The 22,900-nt window shown below is 40.5% G+C and overlaps 1 protein-coding gene and 1 long non-coding RNA gene across 4 annotated transcripts in view; one reads left to right on the forward strand and one right to left on the reverse strand.

Annotated features, from left to right (window-relative positions):
• LOC310886737 overlaps positions 1-22,900 on the reverse strand; it is a 170,498-nt gene that overhangs the window by 82,839 nt on the left and 64,759 nt on the right. Inside the window, exon 3 of one of the 2 annotated variants that reach the window (XR_014575443.1) lies at positions 16,309-17,020. The exons of the other annotated variant lie outside the window; for it this stretch is intronic. This is a non-coding gene — a long non-coding RNA (uncharacterized lncRNA). Of the gene's footprint in view, positions 1-16,308; positions 17,021-22,900 lie in introns of those variants that run through there. 2 annotated transcript variants of the gene reach the window in all.
• Positions 1,147-22,617, forward strand: ADAM28 (ADAM metallopeptidase domain 28). 2 transcript variants are annotated; one of them, XM_083811631.1, is made up of 24 exons: positions 1,147-1,344; positions 4,098-4,198; positions 4,879-4,955; positions 6,491-6,569; positions 7,574-7,650; positions 8,427-8,625; positions 9,019-9,081; positions 9,680-9,751; positions 10,327-10,496; positions 11,259-11,343; positions 12,561-12,691; positions 13,421-13,598; positions 14,113-14,202; positions 14,617-14,812; positions 15,456-15,558; positions 16,144-16,300; positions 16,942-17,022; positions 17,598-17,676; positions 18,591-18,681; positions 19,095-19,185; positions 19,464-19,529; positions 19,854-19,931; positions 20,363-20,431; positions 20,524-22,617. In XM_083811631.1, exons 1-24 carry the CDS (start codon positions 1,293-1,295, stop codon positions 20,554-20,556), a joined length of 2,418 nt encoding a protein of 805 aa, XP_083667757.1. In that variant the 5' UTR covers positions 1,147-1,292; the 3' UTR covers positions 20,557-22,617. The 2 variants fall into 2 exon arrangements, with proteins under 2 accessions (XP_083667757.1, XP_083667756.1); XM_083811630.1 differs by having other exon boundaries at positions 1,148-1,344; positions 19,092-19,185.

The raw sequence follows: 22,900 nt of genomic DNA on the forward strand, positions 1-22,900 counted from the left end.
ATTGCAATTAGCATTGGACATAAATTGTTATTAACTGTTCTTAGAGAAAGGTCAGAGTCTGCTTGTTGGCAGTTCCCAATCTGTCCCAGAATGTCTGCAGATCTAGGAAGTGTTCTTATTCTAAGGGGAAAGTGGGCATTTACAATTTCAAATTTCAATGTTCAAAAAATCAGAACTTTTTAACACGTACCTAAGACTTGGGATATACATTTTAGTGCAAAACTATTTCTATTAGAAGTATGAACTTTTGTTACCTGGTTATGGCAGTAAAAATTACCCTGTAGATTTACACTGATATGATTACTTATTTATAAATGAATGTAATAAATGAATAATATATATATTATTGAGTAATGGTTATTGCTAATATATATGCATACTCTGAAGTATATAGCATGATCCATTCTAGTTCTATGTACTCTGCAATACCTGTTCTAAGCATATGAAAAGTTATTCTTCTACAAAGCAGCTCAATACGGATAGCTGTGGCCCTGAGAAGAGCACAGCACTATTATATTACAACTGGCTAAACTAATGCAATAAGTTTTTAGCATAGACATTTAGGATATTATTCGGCAGAAATCACCTTGATGGCTCACTCATCTACAGGCCCTTTTATTTAGATATCTGTCACATGAACCCAAAGCAAACATTATTAATACGGATAGAAGGGGCAGAATAGGACACACTTAGTGCTTATAGCACAGCTATGATTCATGGTCTCAGAATTACCTGTACTGGTGCTCGAAACCCATCCCTTCCATACAGATTAAATGGTAATTGGCAGAAACGGAAACATCTGTAACACCAGCCCTGGCCACCTGTTTTATCTCAGACCTCCTGCAAACTTCCCCATTCCTCCACCAGTGGTGCCCGCTGCTTGTCAGGATCAATCCCCGATTTTACACACTCAGCTGAACAGCTGATAACTAGTGGCTGTTTCTCTTTTAGCTTTTCACCAGCCAGACTATAAAAAGACAACGTTATGAGAACTTCAGTATCTCATTTTCCCTCCTGATGAGGAGTTCTAGGGAACTTATTCCTAAGAAGTAATCGATACATCACAACTCGTGTGACATTAACTAACCAGCAGGAACTTCCGCTTGCTGTAACACTCTGTGACTTGAAAATTGTGCAACACCTTTAGTAAACACTTCCTCATATAGGAACATGAGCAAGCTGAGCAGCTCACTCCTTCTCATTCGCTGCACAAGAGGACTGCTCAAAGCAGAGGGACTGGGAACCCAACTTTCCCAGCCCCAGGGGACCACGGCCAGACAACTGCGACTGAGATGACAAACACAGTTCTCATTTCTGTTGTTTTGCTATGTTTTCTCCAACAAGGTATGTCTATTTTTTTAAATCCTTTATCAGTGGTTACTATGGATAATCTTAGATAACTTTGTATAGCTTTTACGATTTTTTAATTATTAACATGGAGATGATACTGAAGAACAGTGAATTAAAGCCATTTAAGAAAAAGGTATTACTGAAGTTAGGGAGTTTGTTTTTTTTTCTCTTTCAGTTCAAAGTGACTATTTAGTTAGAGAAATATTTACTTGTGTGAACGCTTACCATACATTGGCCAGAGACCCAGAACAGGTTAGTTTTGTGAGCCAATTAAGAATGTGCTTCCTCTGCGAGTGATCGGAGAATTTATCCAATTGGGACAAAGCATTACACTGACAGCCTTTTGCCATAAAAGAAAACACTTTTATCTGAGTTCAGTTAATGACATTAGCTGAATTAAAACAGTTACCACCCTTACTATCTTTGGCATACTTCAGGCTGTGAGTAGAGAAGTTCACATAGCTTAACCTAACAGACCACACCATTTTTTTTTCCCATGTACATTGTTTCATTCAATTCATGTCATCAGGGAACATTTTTTTCAGACCTTGGCATGCACAAGCATGCACAGGTTTTGTACACATAATTATACATGTAATTTGTACTCAGGAGGTATCTTTTTGATTTTACTATTTGCACAGAATATCTGAAAATGTGTACAGTACTAATGCTTAAAGCATTATATATTTAGTTCCTCGAAAAAAACAAACCTTCATTATCAATGAAATCCTAATGATATTTCTTCCTGGTTCAGGCTCTTGGAAAATTACTTAATTATTTGCTCATTATTAGCATTTTTTTCTAGCCATTATAGAAAGCCTAAGGAATTTCTTGCCTCCTTAAAGCTACTTTCTCAAGACAATGGCTGAAGCTAGCCAAAGACAATACAGTGAGTTGATTAAAAAATGACCTCTAAGAAACTATTTGTTCCAGAACAAAACTGTTCTCCTTGAAATGCTACTTGCATCCCTCTGCAGGAGAAACACCAGTTTAGTTTTGAGTCCTTATTCAAATCCAGCCTAGACTTGAACTATCTGGGCTCCAGTTAGTCTTGTAGAAAGAGTCTGCATCAGGGAGTAGGCAGATAAAATTGGAGCACAGAACTCAGTTCTTGAGAGGCCTAAAATATTGCTTTCATCATTGCGTGAGAACATGCTTTAATCTCATAGTAAGACCAAGCCTGCAAAGAAAAAGTTTCCTTTTTTTTTTTTTAAAGGAAAAAAAAGCTGCTTAAACTAAAATATAAAACTCTATTGTTATTTATAGTAATGGACTTGCTTTTTTTACTCGTTAACAGCATGTACATGGATAGTTACTGTGTACTTTGTAATTGCTCTGCTGATCTAAGATAACTTAGGATTTATTACCATCATACCATCGTGCCCTTCTCTCCAGCACTCAACTTTGTCTACATACAGCCACATTTGTTCTGCATTTTTTTTTTGAAAGGGCTTAATCAAATAAACCAGTTCTGAAGAATTAATCTATCTATTTTACTGGAACAATGTGCATGAGGATGTACTCTCATGTTGCAGAGATTAAGGATTACAGAAAATTGCAGTAATGGGATGCCCCACTCTTGTAAAAATCTGGCCTTGAGGCAGGAAATTAAAATGGGAGTTGCACTCTCTCTTTGTTGTTGTTGTTTTTAAACACAGGCTCTTGTGCCTGAGCCCTCAAGAATTTGCCCATTCAGGTGAAATTACCTTTTCTAGGAGACTTAAGAGTTTATGAAGCATACAGACCTCCTGTTGACTTGTTGGAAACTAACACATCCATTGTAGGACCCTGTTCTCCCCAGTGCTGTACACCAGCTGCTATCATTAATTTCAAATGCCTGCTGACCACCCCTGCAAGTTGTGCCACAAATTAACTTCTGTCATTATACACTCATGCTCAAAAGCAGAACAAAATGAAAATGAACAATAAAATGAAATACTGCTCATCAGCACTTTTTCCTCCATGTTCTTTATAGCCACTGCACAGAGTATACCTCACAAGCAAGACCAATAAAAATTGGTTATGTGAGCTATTTAATCTAGATTCCATACCACCTTCAAGATTTTCGTATTTTGCTGTTCATCCCCTATTATTTCACCTGCCCTTGCTGAAATGCCTTCTCCAGCCCTTCTGCTGTCACTCAGTCTCATTCAATAGATAGGAACATGTCTATTGAACAACTGTTGGGAAGTATTTATGTGAGAAGATTAGCTGAAAAGCTCTCTGAAGGAGAAATCTAGGCTTGTTCCAGACTTGTGCGGAATTGTATGAGTTTATTTGCTTATATCAAGGCAGTCTTAACTTGTATGTCATTATGTGATAAAGTTTGGAGGTTATTAACTTCACAGAACCATACAACTTAAGTCATGTCATTTGCAAAAGATGAAGGTTGCACCTTGCATAGCTGGTCTAGCGTGTTGGTACATGAAACCTCTGGTTGATGCTGGGGAAAGAAAGCCAGAGGGAATTGCACAGGATATTTTGACACCAAGAAATTGCCAAGTATGGCAACTCATCCAAAACGCAGACTGTACAAACGTTATGTTAGCTCACACAGTGGGGGTGACCACTTCGCAGAGCAGATGACCACACACCAAAGCCAGAGCAGAGGATGCATGAGAAATGAGTGGCATGAATGAGTGGATGAATGACTATACAGACCAAAGAATCAGGCATGGCAGACATGAAATATGGCGTTTAGTAAGTTAATGCTGTGTGTTCATAAATATACGTCTCTTTCTCCCTAGGAAGCACGAACAAGATATTACCTGGAGTTGAGCAATATGAAATAGTTTATCCACGGAAACTGCACACAGTACATAAAAGAGATGTAGAAAGAAACAAAGAGGTATTAAAAGAGAGAACTACTCTTTTTTTTTTTTTTTTTTTTTCCTCTCTGGGACATGTGGAAGGTTTTCTGGAGTCAGAGCACCCTTGGCTTTCAGGGGTAAGAAAATGGCAAGCCAGACACTTGATCTTACAAAAGAAAAGGAATAAGCAAACCTTGAAGAGTGATCCCATGTCTGGTAAAAACAGACTGTGAGGTGGGCTCAGTGTAGTACAGGTACACCTGCATACAGGTACTCAGCCAGGTACCTGTATGCAATAAGTGCATCTTCTGTCCTTGTATCTCTGCAGAGATATAGGTTTTGATTGTACTCAGATTTTGAATAACCTATGGTCATCCTGATTTGAAGTAAATTAAGTCAAATGCTTAAAACTAAGCAAATTCTTCCGTACTTCAAGAGAGTTATGAAAATGGTTGAATTTCAATATCCGCTTCAGCACTTTACTGAATGTGCAAATATGTGCTTGTGATTGTAGAAATGCATTTGCAAAGTTAAGTTTGTTCCTCCAACTAAAAAGTATGAAACAAGGTGACCTCCTCCTTATTCTGTAACTGCCAGAGCACTTATTTTTGGTGGGAAGAGGAGGAAAAGAATGCAGTTGGCAACTCAGCAACTGCCAGCTCATGGTGAGGCCAGAGATTGTAACAGTCCATATTCTAACACTTAAATCTGTTTACAGAAAAAATACGATGACACATTGGAGTATGAAATCAAAGCCAATGGAGAGGAAGTCATACTGCACCTAGAAAAAAATAAGTATGTTCAGTTCAGCTCTTTCCTTGAACATTATTCCTCACTCTAAGTGGTTTTGTAGGACCTGCAGAATACAAAGAAACAGGACTTAGGCTCTTATAAGATGAAGGTATTATGGCTTATTATGGTTTCCAGTCCTATGAGAGACGAGGGAAGAGGAAGCATGTCAGTATTTTGGTAATGAGAAATAACCACATAGGCATGCAAAATTACTATGACAGAATGACTTGCCTATACCGCTAACCCTACTCTCCTGCCTATTCCTTAAATGGCTAAATCCACTGAATGCTTAATATGGTTATATTATTTCACAAGATTTCTGTGTCTATGGGTAGTCTCTGGGTTGTATTTTTTTGGCTTATACTGGTAGAAACTACAGAAGAGAACCAGAGAAACATCCATGAAAACGGGGCTCTGTCGGCTCTATAAATGCTTCAAAAATGGATAATAGTGATAAGAAACGCGGTATTCCTCAGATAAGGCTTCCAGCATGCCCTACCTCAGCACTACATCTGTTGAACTTTGAGTAGTGTAGTATACACTGGCATCAACAAAATGCTTTATGGAAACTGAAAGCAAGGAGAGCTTGCCGGCTCTGCTCAAGAGATTAGCAGCATTTTAACAGGCCGTGCAGAAGGTGCAGAGAAGCAGTGGGCTTTGAACAAAGCATACAAAGAAAAACCCAAAACCATACAGAGCAAACACAAAATAAAGCACGGTTGTGATTTTCTGCTTGCTGGCTCCACCATAATATTTAACATGGTATCAAACAAGTCAGCTTTAGTAGGTTCTTTTCTAATGGCTGTGTAAATACAGCAGTGTTATAATCAGTTCATGTCAAATATTTATTATAATTGTTTGCCCCTTTTAAAATCTAATCTGGGTATTTTGAAAGGTGGGAAGGGAAATCAGCTTGCACTAAACCCCACTCTTTAAAAAGAAATTGGGTTGTGGGAGTTTGGGGTAGCTGCCCACACAGAAGCAAGTGCAGCCTTGCTCTGCTGCTAGCTCAGCAGCCCTGGTTTTAAGTGTGGCACCAATCTTGAAAATATATGTTAGTGTGATCTCTGAGTGGTATCTCTGAGCATGCACACATGCGTGCATACACGTGTGTGAAGCAGACGAGGCAGCTCATCCACTGACCTCTGTCTAGGCTATTTAATCTTAGTGCAGGTTAACCAGGAGGAGAACAGAATACTGCACTGTGGAGTGCTGGAAATGTCTGCATAAACTGGAGGCCAAAAAAGAATAAATACTGGATTTATATATGTTTACTTTCAGATCTACTAGGAGACTACTTTATACCGACGAAATAAGTAGACTTTAATTGCTTTCTTATTTTAGAAATGTCTCTTTGAGTAAGGATTACAAACAGGCAGAATTCCCCACCCAGTAGTTTTGCTTCCTTAGTCTTTTGATACTAACCATAACCTGAGTAATCATTTGAATTCCCTAAATACTTCACGTGTGACACAACTGTCTCATTTCTAGATGAATAAATTTTTTTTTTAATAATAACTGTGCTTTACTCTTTGTAGGGATCTATTAGCTAAAGACTACACTGAAACAGTTTATTCAGACGATGGTCAACAAATAACAACCAGTCCTCAGATCAAGGTAATAAAAAAGGTTTCTTTCCCCTGTATTTGCAGTATTGAGGTTTCATGGGTCCAAGAAATTATAGCACAAATCTGATGGAAAGAAAAGATTTTAAATCAAGATCCACTGTAACTCAGGATGCTTCAGAAGGGACAGGGAAAGATGTTCTTCGTGACTCCGGACAGTCACTTTTCACCTCGCTGCCTGACGAACACACTTGCTGAGCTGGGTTTCTCTCTCGTCGGGAAAGGGAGTGGAGCCAGGACAGACCAAACATTCCCCTGCTTGCTTGACTTTGCTCATTCTGTGCAACTCGGTGACTTGCTCTTACACCCTAATCTCAGTGAGATCATGGGCTCAGATAAACACAGATTTCCTCCTGGCTCACCTTATCACCCACGCATTGCAGGTTACCCCAGGTGGTTTCTCTGAGCCATGACAAATCAGTTATTCAGATACAGACAAAGAGGAAGTGGCTGTTCCATTTTAGTTAATTTTTAATTAAATGTCTGCCCACCGGTCTTATCCTTAAAAAAAGCTCTCACCTGAAGCTTTTTGTCCAATGTCACGCTGTGTGTTTTAATACATACCATTTGGAATGCAAAGCTTTTTTTTTTTTTTTTAAAGGGTGTTTCCCTGAATTCTGGGCACAATAAAATAATTCAGTATGGGCCTAATTCAGCCCAATTCAGAGCACATCAATTTATGCTTCATTTTGAGCACTAAATCTGCATATTCTTATTTTCATGTTGTGTTCTATATTAACCAGAGCCCACCTTAATTGGATTTGCCAACGTCAGGGTCTCTCTGTATTGAAGGATAACAATAATAGTACTGTAGCAAATATGGAAATGGTCACCAAATTTTTTTCATTTTAAGAATCTCCCCTAATGGGAGATCTCCTCAGACAGCATAGTTGATTTTAACTAGTGTAGCTTGGTTTCTGAAATCACTGGGCCAATTCATCACACTCAGTGAGATTTGGTCCAATTTGACAAGTTAAATTTTTTTTTTCTATACAGGATCACTGTTATTATGAAGGTTATATTCAGGATGATGCTGATTCAATAGCAAGCATCAGTGCTTGCACAGGTTTAAGGTAAGGTGGGGCTTTGGTTTCCAATGGGCACTGACAGCATGTTCTGTGAGGATAAGTTTTCTAATATAAATAGAATCAGGATATAAATAAATGGATTTCATCTTTTGTTCTGTTATGCTAACGAGGAAACTAGTTTACAAAGGCAAGGGGAAGAAGTGAAAAAAGGTTATTTTTCTACTTCAGTTTCAGAGTTTACAAATTAGAAGCTAAAGGAATTTCTATGTCAGATTTACGTGACTAATTCCATATTAGATCAGGTCATAAATCAGAGCATAGCAGACTTTCTTTGTGAATAGTACTTAGCTTGTCCAGTTTACATGTTAACACCGAATGCTTATTTTAACACTTACTTATTTGAAATGACACAAAACTTTAAATTGCTTTCAATATTTCAAAATTTTATCTGAATTGAAAAAGAGAACCTATCTTTAAATTCCTCAATGAACTGAAATTCACTTTTCAATCATACCTCTCAAGCAGAAAACCCCCAAATATAAAACTAATTCATTCCTAATCCAGTTTCATTTTGACTGACAGTCTCCTACTCAAGAGACCTCACTTGACGAATCAGAACTTCCAATTTACTCAGCAGCTTTGATTTTTGCCTTTAAACCATTGCACACCTTGCCTGTACACTGTCAAACCACGTTCCATGACATCAATGTGTGCCGCGGTCCCTACAAATGTCCAAAATGTTGTTAGAGATGATGTTGCTGTCTTGACTCAGTCTTATGGATTTAAAAGATCACAGCCTAACCTAGAGAAAATTTTTACAGTGGATATTTTGAGACCCGTGGTCAGAAGTACCTTATTGAACCATTGGGATCTTCGGACAGAGATGAACATGCGGTCTACGAGTACGAGAAACTCAGAGAAGATGAGCCCATAAAAACCTGCGGAGTAGTCAATAGTAGTTGGGATGTTCATTCAAAAGACCACATCAATGACATCTTCAAATCCAGCAACAGTCCAGAGGTAAGTACATAGCAGAAAAGAAGTTGAGGCCATAGCAGAGCTGCATGAGTGGCACAAGTCCCTCTGCCTGGTGGCACCTCCAGCAGAGATGCAACTGCAAACAGTGGGGCATAACCAAAGCTTAAACAACCAGTGCAGAATCTCACAGATCTGAGCTTTTGTAATCACTGCCCAACCGGTGCTAACTGGCGCCCATGTGCATCTTTAAACAGCTAAATATTTTTAATACCTAGCCTACCTTTCATCATTTTAATAATTTTCATCATTTTAGACAGCCCCATTCTAAATAACTTATTGAAAGAAATTGCCTAATAACCAATACGTAGTTGTGAAGTTGCAAAGACTGAGACTGAAACAAGCCTTAAGATTTATCAGAATTTGTCCTTTCTTTAGATGAAGGCATATCTGAAAGCAAAGAAATATCTGGAAGTGTACATAGTTGCAGACAACACTATGGTGAGTATTGAAACAATTTTTTCCCATTTGATCAGCTAGAGGCAAGCTTTCCGAAGCAGGCGCTATTCATTCTGGGCTCCTGCCACAATTACAGTGCTACACTATGCTGGGACTGATAGCAGTCCCAGATGCTACCAAATCAGAGATTTATGGCTATTTTAACGGTCACAAAACTGTTCAGAGGTAAGGTATGCATGTCTGTGCTGACAAATCCAAGCTCCCTCCTTCCTCAGCATCATGCACAAACCCCACACAAGCTAATTCCCTGCATCCAGCTCTGCCTGGCAAGCTCAGGGGTGAACATGGAGCAAAAAATAGACACATTTTCCTCTCCTTATCACGCATGCAACTCACTCCCCTATGCTTAGAATCTCTATAACGTGGAGTATAAATAAGACATCACCAATGCCTGCACTTTTTCCCAGCTCTCTCCTCCAGGCTTTGTGATATGGTGTCTGATAAAATAAGGAATAGAAATGATAAAAACTAGGCCATGTACAGTGTGATTTGCAATGCAATCTGCTCTGGGATATTTCTTCTCCGACAAATCATTTATTTTTCCTTTCCTGTTCCTGACATCACATATTTAATTTTTTAGTATAAGAAGTACAACCAAGATGTTGAAACTGTGAGACAAAGGATATTTGGAATAGTCAATTACATCAACACGGTAAGAGGAAAAACAACAAAGTGAAATTGAAATAGAAGTGATTTATATATATTTTTTTTACTTTTACAAACTTCATGAATTTTTGTTAATATGTGTAGGAAAAAATGAAAAATGTACTGTTTTAAAATTGCAATGTAATTGGCATTTTTAAAACAAATATAACGCTTACCCATTTTACCCTGTTGTTTGCCTTCAGACAGGAGTTTCTTATAAACTACTATTAAAAAAGATTTATACCTTATTTTCTTAGCAGCTGCTAAAGCGAATGATTGAAATCCTTCACAAAGAATGAATGGATTCTTGATTTCTTTCGCAATTTAAATATAAAGGATTTTTCGAGTATTTCTAAACCAGTTATAAAAATGGCTTTAAAATGGGGAAAAATAAGATTTTATGTTTTGTTTGGTCTTTTTTTGTTGTTGTTGTTGCAACTTTGAAGTGCAGAAAAGCTTAAATCAGGTTTGGAGTGGACTGCATTGCAAGTGACAAAAGGGAACCAATTACCAAGATGAGTGTGTTTCAGAAGTCTTCATAAAGTACTTTGTTTTTACAGCAAAACTGTTTCTCTGCTGCAGGTTTATAAGGCCATAAATATTTACGTGGCTCTAATTGGCCTAGAAATCTGGACAGATAATGATAAATGCCTCTTGAGTCGTACTGCAGGATTCACTCTGGACAGCTTCTCAAAGTGGCGTAACTCAGATTTATTAAAGAGGAAAAGAAACGACAATGCTCAGCTAATCACGTGTGTATCATTGTTTTCTAACTGCATGTCCAAACGTGTTCAAGGAATTTGTTCTTAAAAAAAATTGGTCACCAACCCAGCAGAGACACTGTCTATACAGAACTGGATTTCATCCTTTCTAGTACCCAGCTGCACTAATTCTAGAACAAAAAGATAAATGCAGGCTCTCATTTCTTGCTTTTATTTTCTTCATGGAGGACGGATTAGCTGCTAGGAAGTACTACTAGGACATGATATCTAACCCTTCCACCTGAAACACTGCAAAACCAGGCAATGACTTGTCACATCTCCATTTTTCCTTTTCCCTGCTCTGGTCACAAAACAGTTGAGCGTCCTGAGGACTGCAGCGTAGTCTGACAGCCTGAAGAGCCACGGCATGAAGCTTAAAGGCTGGGAAATGCAGATTGCCAAACCAAACCAACGCTCACTTCACTATTCTGGCTCACATTCAATGGCCCTGATTCATCCAAGCACTTTGCTGCATTTAAAGCACTTCGTCAAGCACTTTGCACCCAAACAGGTGCTCAGATCTCATGAGCTGCAATGTAATTTAGGTAAAAAAATTAAAACGAAAAGTGTATTTAATTGTTTACTGACTCGCAGTGATCCTCAGCATGTCCTCAAACATTTTATTAAATCAGGGATGCAAACCAGAGCTGGAAATGAGTTCATGCTTCAAGCCTTCTGCTTGGTTAATGGAGCTGGTGCTGCCTTCAGATGTAATAACACTTCATCTCACTCTGCCTTTCTTCTTCCTTACAGGGGCTATGACTTTGAGGGGACAACGATTGGATTAGCTTTTCTAAAATCCATATGCAGTGATGTATACTCTGCAGGTATAATTCAGGTCTGATTTATTCTTGTTTAATTCTTGAAAGCTTTTCTATGTTTTCACTCAACCAGCAAAGGATGCTTATGAAAATTGGTGGTTTACAACGTTTTCACTTCTCTGTCTGGTTCATATCATTATTAGATCAGGCTGTAGAAACCACAGTCACAGACTTTATCTTAAAAGAAGTGCAGTGGTAACAAAAGCACACACAAAGCATGGTATTTGGGTTATCTAAATGCCAACTTCAAACTCAGACACCTGTATTTAGAGCTCCAGGCTCCCGTAGAGTCAAAGGAGAAGAATAAATGATTTCATGCCTCCAGCTTAAGGTTCCTGCTATGAATGAGGAATTGGTTGTGCCTGTCGTAGCACTTAGCCACTTTATTACCACTGCCTAAATTATTATAATGAACCTCAGACTAAACGGGAACATAGACCCAAAACTTCACCAACAGAACTGAGAACTCGTCTGTTGCACCCCGCTTCAGAGGCTGGGCCTGTTGGTAAGAGGAACAACCCATCACATGAAATTCCAGCTTTCCCACACCGTAAGGAAATCCTAGGATGATTGTAAATGCAGGATGTTTTTTTTTTTGGGGGGGACACATTTTTTAGCAGCACGATTTGCAATGCCACGCTGGAAGAGCACGACCAGTACACTGCATCACATGCTTTATGCGTTTCCTCTGCCAGCTGCTTTTAAACATCTGCATTTCACTCCAAAGAGCGGGACTTTTCCGTTCCTCCCTCCCACCATAGCACCAGGCTAAGAGCGAAGATGGAGCACAGCATCTGCCTTTCCCTTCTGTGCACGCACAAGAGTGTACACAACAGTTACTTGGTGTAATGAGCAGTAATTATAACACACCCACATAATTACCCTAAGCACAAGACAGCTATCCAGAGAGAGGATTAAGGGTCTGAGATGTTCAGTTCCCCTTAACGCTCAGTTGCTACTTGGCTGCCTAACTCCCTCATGTTTATTTAAAAACTAATTACACCAATTTACTGATGTTGGTTAGTGGTGTGATCTCATTGCTGTTACACGGAATGCAGCATAAACATTGGACTAAATGCATGCACAGACCAATATTATCACATTACCTAGGATAAGGATGTTTTCATTCAAAAAAAAACCAACAACACCGTCTATCTTAGCCACATAGCTTCTCTGATGTTCCTATTTGTTCTAAAATGCTCATAGAAATAATAGGTGGTTCTTGTTCCCACAGGATCACAGCAGAAATGAAATTGCAGTTGGAGCTACCATGGCACACGAGATGGGACACAACCTCGGCATGAGTCACGACACCAAAGCCTGCATATGTAATGCTAAAGTTTGTATCATGACAGATACTGTCAGGTAGGAGTCTGGAAAAGGGCGAGTGCATTAATGGACAGAGGTAGTAAAGCATAGGCTCTGGATAAGCTTCACAAAATAGAAAAGTCGTTAGTTTTGTCCTTTAAGATTATCCCATTCCAATTATACAAAAAGAGAAACATGAAGAAACTCCAGAAAGTAGTGAGCATCCCATTTCCAATTCCAGGCCCTTCTTAGTTATTCCCAGATAGATACCCCCCAGAATAATAATCTTTAGTCCCTTTTGAATGACCTTTGCTTTGCATGCATCGTTGTGGCCTTTGCATTACGCCATAAATTGCAGCAATCTCTTCTTCCTTAAAATAACAGTAGCATGAAATTGTTGTGGTATCTCAGATGACAGAGCTTCCCCAAGACTTACCTAAAATATCTTTTTGTCATAAACCCTGAAAATGTTTCCTGAGAAAAACACACAAAATCTTGTCATCTTCAATAAACACCCAATTGGTAGGGGCTTAATTTGATTATCATCATTTGTTGAATGCCCTGATATGGACAGCCCAGGGGAAAAGTCATCATGCCTGAAGCATCCAGACAGAAATCTTGTAGACCTGGCTTAAAACTTTGAGATGTGGGATTCTTTATATGCAAAACTTATATTTACTCCATCTTCTGATTTGCTTCTGCTATTTTTCATGCTAGAACTAGGAGATAGCCATTCTCTTTGTCTATGCTGATCCTAATGTAAGTCCTCCTGCTTTCTCAATATAGCTCCATCGTCCCCGAGAAATTCAGCTCTTGCAGCCTCCAAGACTTTGAGAAATACATGTTGAGTGACATGCCAAAATGCTTAACTAACATCCCAGATATAAACACCATCATAGCACCTCCAACCTGCGGAAATGGCTTTGTGGAAAAAGGAGAGGAATGCGACTGTGGTACTGCCGAGGTATCTGCATAACTGGGGATAAAATAGTACTCGGAAGAGGCAAACAGTTTTATTGAGGCTGTAGAGTAGTTGGTTTCTGAGGTAGCCAGCTCAAAGCTAGCTGAAATACTTCTACAGAAATGCTGGTCATCAAATTGCTTATATGTACTATAGACATGCCTATGAAGTGCATGCCGAGTGGTGAGAAGGATGATGACATGGTTTGCGTTGTTGTGTCGACAGAGGAACTGAGAATGGGGAAAAAACATACGTTTGAAACTGTCTTGGAGGAAATAAGCAAGTTCCCCACTTCTGTCGGTGCATTTGTAATCTCACACTTAGCGTCCTTTATGCTCTATCTCATGATGTCTGGCCTGGTTTCTAGAAACAGTGGTTTTCAGAGAAGCAAAGTCAGGTCCGAGGTATCCTTCCCTCCCTCAATAAGCCAGTACAGGGTGGTTCACCGAGAGTGAAGCGAGGAGGGGACCAAGAACATGTCGTACTGTACCAGAACTGATTGCCTGTTCTGTCACAGGAGTGCACAAACACCTGCTGCAACCCTAAGACGTGCAAGCTGACGGCGGGATCCAGGTGTGCTCATGGAGAGTGCTGCGAGAATTGCCAAGTAAGACTCCCCTTCATCTCCGGCTCCTCATATTTTCTGGGGTAGGGGTTTTCTTCCTTTGAGAAAGCACTGATACATCTTTCAAGAGGATCTATCCTCGTTATTGGTAATTACTGACATAGCATTGTAATTACAAGCACGCTTTGCCCATCCCAACATACACCACAGCAACCAGTACACCCAGTTCACCCCAGAGAAATGAGCCTTTTGATTACCCATTTTCTCCTGGGAAGAAAAGCTGAGGCACAGCCAGGCAAAAATCCTGTAAATTGATGTAACCAACTTTACATTAGATAGGGATCTGGCCTCAAATGCAATTTGCCTACCCTAATTTTAGCCCTCTGGCTCAGTGTGACTTTTAAATGGCAAGGAAGAGCAGCGTATCAAGTGCAGCATTGCTTTCCCCCGCTTCAGTATAAAGCAGCAGGAGCTGTTTGCCGACCAGTTAAGGATGACTGTGACCTGCCTGAGATGTGCACTGGTTATTCTGGGAACTGCCCATCGGATCGATTCCGTATGAATGGACATCCCTGCAACGAGGGAGAAGGCTTTTGTTACATGGGGAACTGTCCCACCCGAGAACAACAGTGCAAAGCTGCTTTCGGACCACGTAAGTACAAGCTGGCATTGAAAAAATGTTGTCAAGGTCAAAAGACAGAGACATAGGAGGCTTTGCCTGAGAGCAACCCAGCAAAGACCTTTTGGAAATCAGGAACAGCACGGCTAGATAGCTGAGTTCTAGCTCATACCATGGAGTTTATCATTTCTATATTTACACCGTAAGAGTTTATCGCCACCCAAACTGAAAGTCACAGCATGCAATACAATATACCTCTAGAGAAATGGGAAGTCATAAGTATATTCCTCTTTTGCACAACGTTAAGATGACTTTGATACGGAGCCGATGTGCACTTGATAAAATGAGGAAGTATCTGTATTTCGAGGGGAGCGGTGGCTTACCAGCTTCCTAGTCCTGACTATGTCCTTTCTCTTAAGCAAAGTCCATCAGTTTGTACTAGGCAGAGAACACAGAGGATAGGTGCCGCTGAATGTACGCATTATCATTGCAGAATTAACACATGAAGTGCCAGAGAGAGTCATTTAGGCTCATGGGTAACTTTACTGGAAAAGGCCATTTCCCGAGCAGCTAAAGGAAATGCAGTATTAACAGTTTTCGCAGAGAACCTAAACTAATCCCAGCTTTTCTCCTAAGCTCTTTGTATCATTGCATTTCTTGTTTTCCTCTTTAACAGAGGCTACTGAAGGTGCAGCTTCCTGTTACCGGATGAACGAGAAAGGGGTATATTACGGATACTGCAAAAAAATAAGTGGTAGTCACGTCCCGTGTAAAAAAAAGTAAGCGCTGTTACAGAATTTGCTAGAATTTGTGATGAGAGATCATTCCCATCCGAATTAAGAGACTGAAGCAAAGAGTACACTATTTTTGGTGGCACATAAGTCTACAAATCCTTGTTTCTTATTCCATTTGACATACAATTCTAAGAAATCTAATTTCCAAATAGCACTCCTATCCAGGGAAAGAAGTAAATTATCTCAAGATCAGCCTGAGAAAGAACAAGCGTATGCATGTGTGCAAACCTTCTTATGAGGATGACTGTGTGCATGCACGTGTGTGTCTAGGTAAGGACTGGGAAAGGATTTTTGAATAGGGAACCTGAGGTAAACCTCAGAAGTTGAGGCCAGACCAGCTAAGTATCCATTTCTGCAAATTACCATGGGCTCCCTAATAAACTCAAGAGGTATTAGGGACCTGCCACCTTCTACTAACAAACTGACCCCCAAACCACCACAAAACAAAACTGATACCTGCAGTTATTTCTTTGGGGTTCCTACATAGCCACAGCAAATTCAGGCTGTACAACAGACCAGCTCAGAGGGTTTTGCCATGTGTTGTTCTAGTGGCTTTTGTTCTCCTTCCAGAGATATAATGTGTGGGAAGTTATACTGTGCTGGAGGGCAGGAGATGCCTCTGTATGGGAGCCTGGTGACTTTTGAGTCCTGCAAAGCAAGTTTTCCTAGGAACGGAGAAGGAGATTTGGGGATGATCCTCAATGGAACCAAGTGTGGGGATGGAATGGTTAGTAGAGATTTTTTTTTTTTTCTTATTTCTTCCTCCTTTCAGTCTTGCTTATATCTTTAGCGTTTTTGCCAGACAAGAAGGACTTTAAACCAGGAAGGCTGAAGTGGACGCAGAGCTTCCGCTGATCGGATTTGACATAACTTCTGCCTTACATCTAGCATGAATCAGCAGCAAACAGGAACTGCTGTCCTTCTGACTTATGTTTGACTGCTATTTTATTCATTTCTCACTGACCAAAATATATGTGGCAGAAGAATCATACTTTGTACTGAAAGTTAAAAGATCGTACATAGATTACTATTTTGAATAATTTTCATAATGGATGTGTTAGGCCTCACTGAGTGCTATGTCCAATTTTGTTGCCATATTTTTACCTGGAGGGGGTTTTCAGGGAAAAAAGGGTGAAGGATTGCAGAGGACAGGGAAACAGCGATATCTCTACATCTTTGTCACTCCCCTTTGCTATAAAATATCCAAAGGTCAAAGGAAAGATTCTGTCAACATATCAAACTCTAATATAAGTCTAAGTGATTTTCATACCTCCTTTCACTCTTCATCACTTTACACAGTAAAGTGCAAGCTCTATGTTTTCTGAAAGCTATAAATCTCTTCAGTGACGTTTGCCTTGTATATCACAGGTATGCAGCAATGGAGAATGTGTCTCTGCTGAAGATATCTTTAGATCAAACGACTGCTCTGCCAAGTGTCCAGGACATGCTGTAAGATATAAGCATTTGATACTATTAATTTAAAGTAATAACAACAATAATAATGCACGCCAGCTACAGACCTTGTTGATGCTGGTGTTTAAGTCACTGGGATAGGAATTTGCAAAAGTTGAAGTCAGAAGCTTCGTATATTTTTATGAAACCAAATCTAACCTGATAGGGTACCAATATTTTTAAGGAGCTCACAGGAGACTGACACAGATTCTGCCTGGCCCCGCATCTGAGCCAGTATCGCACCTATACTTTCAGGTCTCCTCCCATTTTGTGAAGATAATTGTGCTCGCCTTATTTGAATATTGGGAGGCCTACAGATGTGAAGACCAAATGTGCTGCTTTGTGCCTTGTGCTATAGCTTCCAGTGTAAAAATGCTTGCAAAAGACAATCAAGCCTGTGCAAAACTGCTACTCCCAGTGCTAACGTTTAGTCCAAGCAAAGTGAGAGGGGGTTTCCAGACCTAACTGTAATAAGCTTACTGGTGCCCTGTTCCTGAGCCAATGACCTTTTACTACATCAGCTTCGCTCCTATTTCCATCCTGAGGTTTTTCCCATCCTTGTGTTTCCCCAGGTATGCGACCACGAGTTGCAATGCCAGTGTGAAGAAGGATGGGCACCACCAACCTGCGACAGCTCATCAGCGGTTACCAGTAAGTACTGTACGGCCACACATGGGGTCAACTGTCATCAACTGGTTGAAAAAGGACCTTCTTTAACTCCAGTGAAACAGCCCCAGCTTGCACTGGCAGTAAGGCTGTTTCTTTGCAAGTACTGCATACCTAGGCCTCTGATTTCTGTGCATCTTTGAGTAATTAAAGCTTGTGTGAACGACTGGAGGAAGTTATTTTTCCTTCTAAATAATCTCCCGGGTGTATCTATAAGGTTAGAGCGGCGAGCTTTTTCCTTTTCTGTCCTGAGATAACGAGCACACACTGTCAAATTTCAGTGGAGCCAAGCTCCCAGAGGCTTTGCTCTGAAGGAGGCAGGCAGGGTCATTTCTTTAGCATCTGCATGGTGCTGAACTGTAACTGAGTTACCTCTTGGGGAAAATCCCTTCTGTACAAATTTCCAACTGTCTGGGAAAAAAAAATTAAAAAAAAAAAAGATGTAAAGAAAGATTTTTAAACTTTTGATATTAAGTGTCTTTGTCCTCTCTTCACATGCACTAAAGCACCAGCAGCTCTCGATGCTGAGTCTTGGTTGAGGCTTTAGAATAGCTTTGTTGAAGGAAAATTGTGAAGCCTCACTTGTATGCTATGCCAAAGGGCTGTGCCTATGTTGGTAACACCCTTCAAGAAAGAGAGTGCAATGATTTTTGAGGATGGATGGAATAGGCTGGATTTGTTTAGCCTAAGGACAGCCCAAGCAATAACCACAGTCTTCAAAAACGTCAGGAATAAACTCATTTTAATGATTACTTGTGATAGGAGAAAAAGCTATAAGGCTGAGCAATCATGAGGATAAATAGGGTCTAGACCTTGAGGAAAAAAATTACTTTGCCAATGGGAATCTGCTTAGTAATAGCACATCTTTTAAGAAATAACAACTTGTGTCGTCCTGACAGGTTTCGCTATCATTGCTGTTGTGTTGGTCATCCTTGCTGCCACAATAATTGCAGCAGTGTTACTTTTCTACTTCCGAGTATTCAAGAAGAGGTAAAGTATTTACCCTATTGAGAAAATCAACAACAACAACAACAACAAAAAACACACTAAAAACAAGCAACTCCTGGATAGTTTTTAAGCTGGGGCTTTCAAAGTGGGTGAAGGAAATTCTGAACAACCAAGGAAGTTGGTCCAGGAGCTTTACTGAGCTGCTCCAGAAATCCTGAAGTTGGGAGAGGACTGCAAATTTGAAACTGTAGCACTCAAGATTAATCCTACTGCAATTAAAAAAGGGGATGGGAGGGAGGAAAGAAAGAACATGACTTTATAACAGACCAGTAGGATTAAGGCAGGTGTTTGACTTTAGCAGGTGGTTTTTTTGCTGTTATTTTATTAAAAAAAAAAAAAACCAAAAAACTTCAGATAGGGTAAGATTTACAGTTATTTGTAAATTCACATAGCAGACAGAGCAGAAGGGGACCTGGAGCTACAAACCAAGTCTTCGTGGATCAAGAACAAAGAGAGCATGCAGGCCTGGCCATATCTGCCCAGAAGGTAAGAGCGGGGAGGTGCTGGGTCAGCTACAGCCTCTCTGCTGTAAATGAGGGGCTGAAATGTGAGAACTCACCAGCTGAAGTGCTCTACATTTGCAGGAGGGTTTCAAAGTGCTTGTTTAGGGCTGAAAGGAGTGTGCTGTGAGTCCCAGCACGGGGAGGAAGCGGGTACAGTGCATGACACTAAGATAAGCCCCTGACTGACCTGTCTGTGGCAAAGGGTGCATGTGAAGACAAGATGAGGTCTCCCTCAGTCTTAACTGTTCCCTTTTTTTTCAGATGAACGATAAGAAACTTCTCCTCCCTGTACCCCCACCGCAGGAAAACAAACCACAGCTTCGGAGTGTAAGTACTTCGAGAGAATGTGTTGGCTTTCACGTTGGTTTTGGGCAAGGCAGCACACACGAGCTCACGTGGAGACCTGCAATCACCATCTGATCCCAAGGGCTGGGGAAATCTTTGCACTCCAGATAAAGCCCTGCATCTTCTCTCAGGGCCAGGCAGCATAAAGCATCCCAGACCTACTTCTGAAATGAATACATCCATTTACCGCCAGCAATGCACTTTCTGTATAAAACACAAGCCCACACATTCCCATGGACCATGCAGATACACACGTACAAGATGTGTATATTGGACCAACATGTTTTATACTCTCTTCTTTTACAGCCTGTCATAAGACCAAAGGGTCCCCCACCTCCCATCCCTTCCACCAAGCCAGTCTCTTCTCACACACAGGAGATGTTTGTAAGTACAACCCTACAATATTTCATGTCTTTCATCTCAGCTGCAGATGAATAGCAGATGCCAACTAGTATTTTCAGTTTCTGACTATGATTAAAGGAATCCCCGTCTTCAGAGATGCTTCCTTCAACATGTATCTTGAGCACACAATCAGCTTCAGCTTCCTGAGCAGTTTATTTGAGCACAGCTACTTGATAAAGATGAATTTACAGACTGAGAATAGCCCAGTGCTCTTCTGAAACAGTGTATCTGTATCCCTTGTGTACTTACATTATTGTATGCAGTCAGATTAACCTGACTCACCCCGAGCTTCTCCACTAGGAAAACGCTGCAGTAAATACGAGATAACTGCAGCAGCAGCTGAGGTCTGAGGAGGTTGTGCAGCTGCTTAGACATGAAAGCATAATGCTATTTAAACTACATTTTTGTTACAGGCACCAGAGAAAAAACCTGCTTGCCTCCCAGTCCCCAAAGGCAAACCTCCACCTCCACCTCCACCAAAGGTAACCTGGGTTTAAATGTGAATTGCAATTCTTTCGGGATGTAATTTGGTGAAACTGCATCAGGCACAGTGACTTGTTTCTTTTTCATGCAGGCTTTAAAACCTCCAGTTAATCCCCGAGTATGAAGCTTCCAAAGCAGGGCTGGTCAAGGTCCCTGAAACGTTCAGGGACAATTTGTCCAGTGATCCCTCCACTTTTGGCAAAGGCTTCCTGTTTTGTTTTTTTTTTTTTTTATATTAAAAAAGAACAGCTTACTGACAGCTGCTTTGAAAGGAAAAGTCTGGTTTTCAAACAGCAAGAAACACTCTGGTGACGACATCAAGCTGCTGTCTGAAAGGAAACAAAGCAGAATTGCTACTTGCACTGAGGTGTAAACTAGGAGTACGTTACGGAAGCTGCTTAATGTCCCAGCTCCTAGGCCACCCCCACAAGAAGTGGCTGCACTGGGATACCTGCACATGCGCTGCTTTTCTCCGTTGAGACCTGAGAAAGTCAGGGAAAAGCACGGTACGCTAATTATTTTTGTAAATTGTAAAAATATTTGCTGCATTTCTGGATCTTTGCCAGCCCTCTCTTCAGCAACAGACCGGACCTTCTGCTTCACGTGCAAAGTTGCAACCTCCGGAACGAGAAAAATCCTTCCTGGCCTTTGGAGAAAAGTTTGTGTCCCTGAGGCCTGAACAAGCCTCGGAATAATAAGATTACAGAATGGAAACCAATTGATTCTGGAAGGATCCTTTGGGATCAGATACTCTTATTAATCCTTAGATTACCTGTTAAACAGGATTCCTCTGTTCAGTTGGTAGGACTGGAGTTACGCTCAGCAGCAAAGCACGCAGGAATCAAACCACTTGCTGCTTGCAAGCACTCCCAGAGCTCAGCCTTTGCCAGCTTAAAAAAGAGCTCCAGCTGCCATCATTGCACTTGGACAGAAAAATTTAGAAAAGCGCCGTCAACAAAATCTTTAATCGTTAATTTTATTCACCCCTCAGCTCCAGAAATATCTGAATATTTCTCCCTTCCAGGGTATACACACCTTGGTGTTTTCGTTTAATTGCTCTTGCACCAGGGTGTGTTATTGTAAAGTTGCTAATGAGAACTCGGCTGGGCACACGGGTTTGTTATTGTGGGACTGCAGCGCAGCATGAGGCTTTGCACACTGGTTCATTACTGAGGGGTTCTTCATTCGTTCTGGCCTGTTGGCATCAACACTGTTGACACTCTTGGCCTGCTGGCATAGATCTGCATGATACTGTTGGCATTGCTGTTAATAATACTGTGAGGGTGCTGGCGCTGATGCTATTGTTACCGTTGGCACCGATACCTTTCATGGGGTTGGCATCGATATTTTTAAGTTGAAGCACACAGAAGTGTTTTTCAAGGAATAAAAAATTTTTACCAGAAAAAAAAAAAAAGTGGAACAAAATTGTCCTCGACCCAAAGTACTCAAGATTTTATGGAGATTCCAGTTTGAACTGGATTTGTGTTTGGATCAGGATCAAAATCAGAGCAGCCCTTTGGCTTTCCAAATCAATTACTCTGTGCCTGTACAGTTTCCAGCCTTTGGGCATAGTGGCCAGAGAAGATGGCATGGCTGCCAAACTACCAAAACAAAATCTGGGGCCTCAGGCCAGCACTGTGCATGCTTTTACCTGGATTTGGCTCTGACCAGCACACGTTAGGATTTTAAAATAAGCCTGATCCTCAGAGGGTGCGAGAACTTCTACTCATGTTCACCAACCAGCTCACACCCGCTGAAATCACACTCAATGAAAACCCAAACCACATTATCTTGTTCTGGTGCTGGCCACACAACGGGACAGTCGCTTACTCACTGTGACCATTACTACAGCTGCACGCTGCAGAACCATCATCTCCGAGACATAAATGCATAAAAAAAATCAATTTTTTCTTTTGGGCTAGGTGTGCTTTGACAGTGCCGATCAGTTACGGTGCACCCTGCAAAACACAGTTGTGATGAAATTACCGTCTTCAGTTTGAGGAGTGAGGTACTTTTGGAAGAGCGTGGCTTTCTTCCGCTTTGGATAATTTCTTTGTTATTTTAGTCAAAAATGGATTTTAACGTATCCGTATTTGACTTGGGTATAAAGATTTAGAACTTTTTTTATGAACTGTAATTAATGTATTTACAATATTTTCTGTATTAAAAGTGTTCTATCACAAAACAACGACCTCCAGTTTAATGATGATTGTTTGCATCCAATCCGCTTGACAATAGTGTAAAGTGGGATCATACAAAGCATCACCAAATCCCTAAATCTCCCAGTTTGGACCAAAAAGATCATTCACAAGTATTTTCAAACCCTGCCAGCTTAGCCAGTAAAGCTGGGCTGATGAGATACTACATCACATTTTTTCTGCCTACTTAAGACCTATTTCTTCATGGTTTTCAACCTTTTCCACTTTGTGAGCACTCAAAATCTTTCCAGGGATGTAGAGATTTGAAGA

Source organism: Anser anser (assembly GCF_964211835.1).
Source record: "Anser anser genome assembly, chromosome: 26".
NCBI lineage: Eukaryota > Metazoa > Chordata > Aves > Anseriformes > Anatidae > Anser > Anser anser.

Excerpts from the sequence above, each read along its gene's own strand:
- ADAM28 (XM_083811630.1), top strand. The coding sequence starts at position 1,293 with ATGACAAACACAGTTCTCATTTCTGTTGTTTTGCTATGTTTTCTCCAA. Across the intron at positions 19,530-19,853 it reads ACAAACCACAGCTTCGGAGT|CCTGTCATAAGACCAAAGGG; the intron begins GTAAGTACTTCG and ends CTTCTTTTACAG. Across the intron at positions 20,432-20,523 it reads CACCTCCACCTCCACCAAAG|GCTTTAAAACCTCCAGTTAA; the intron begins GTAACCTGGGTT and ends TTTTTCATGCAG.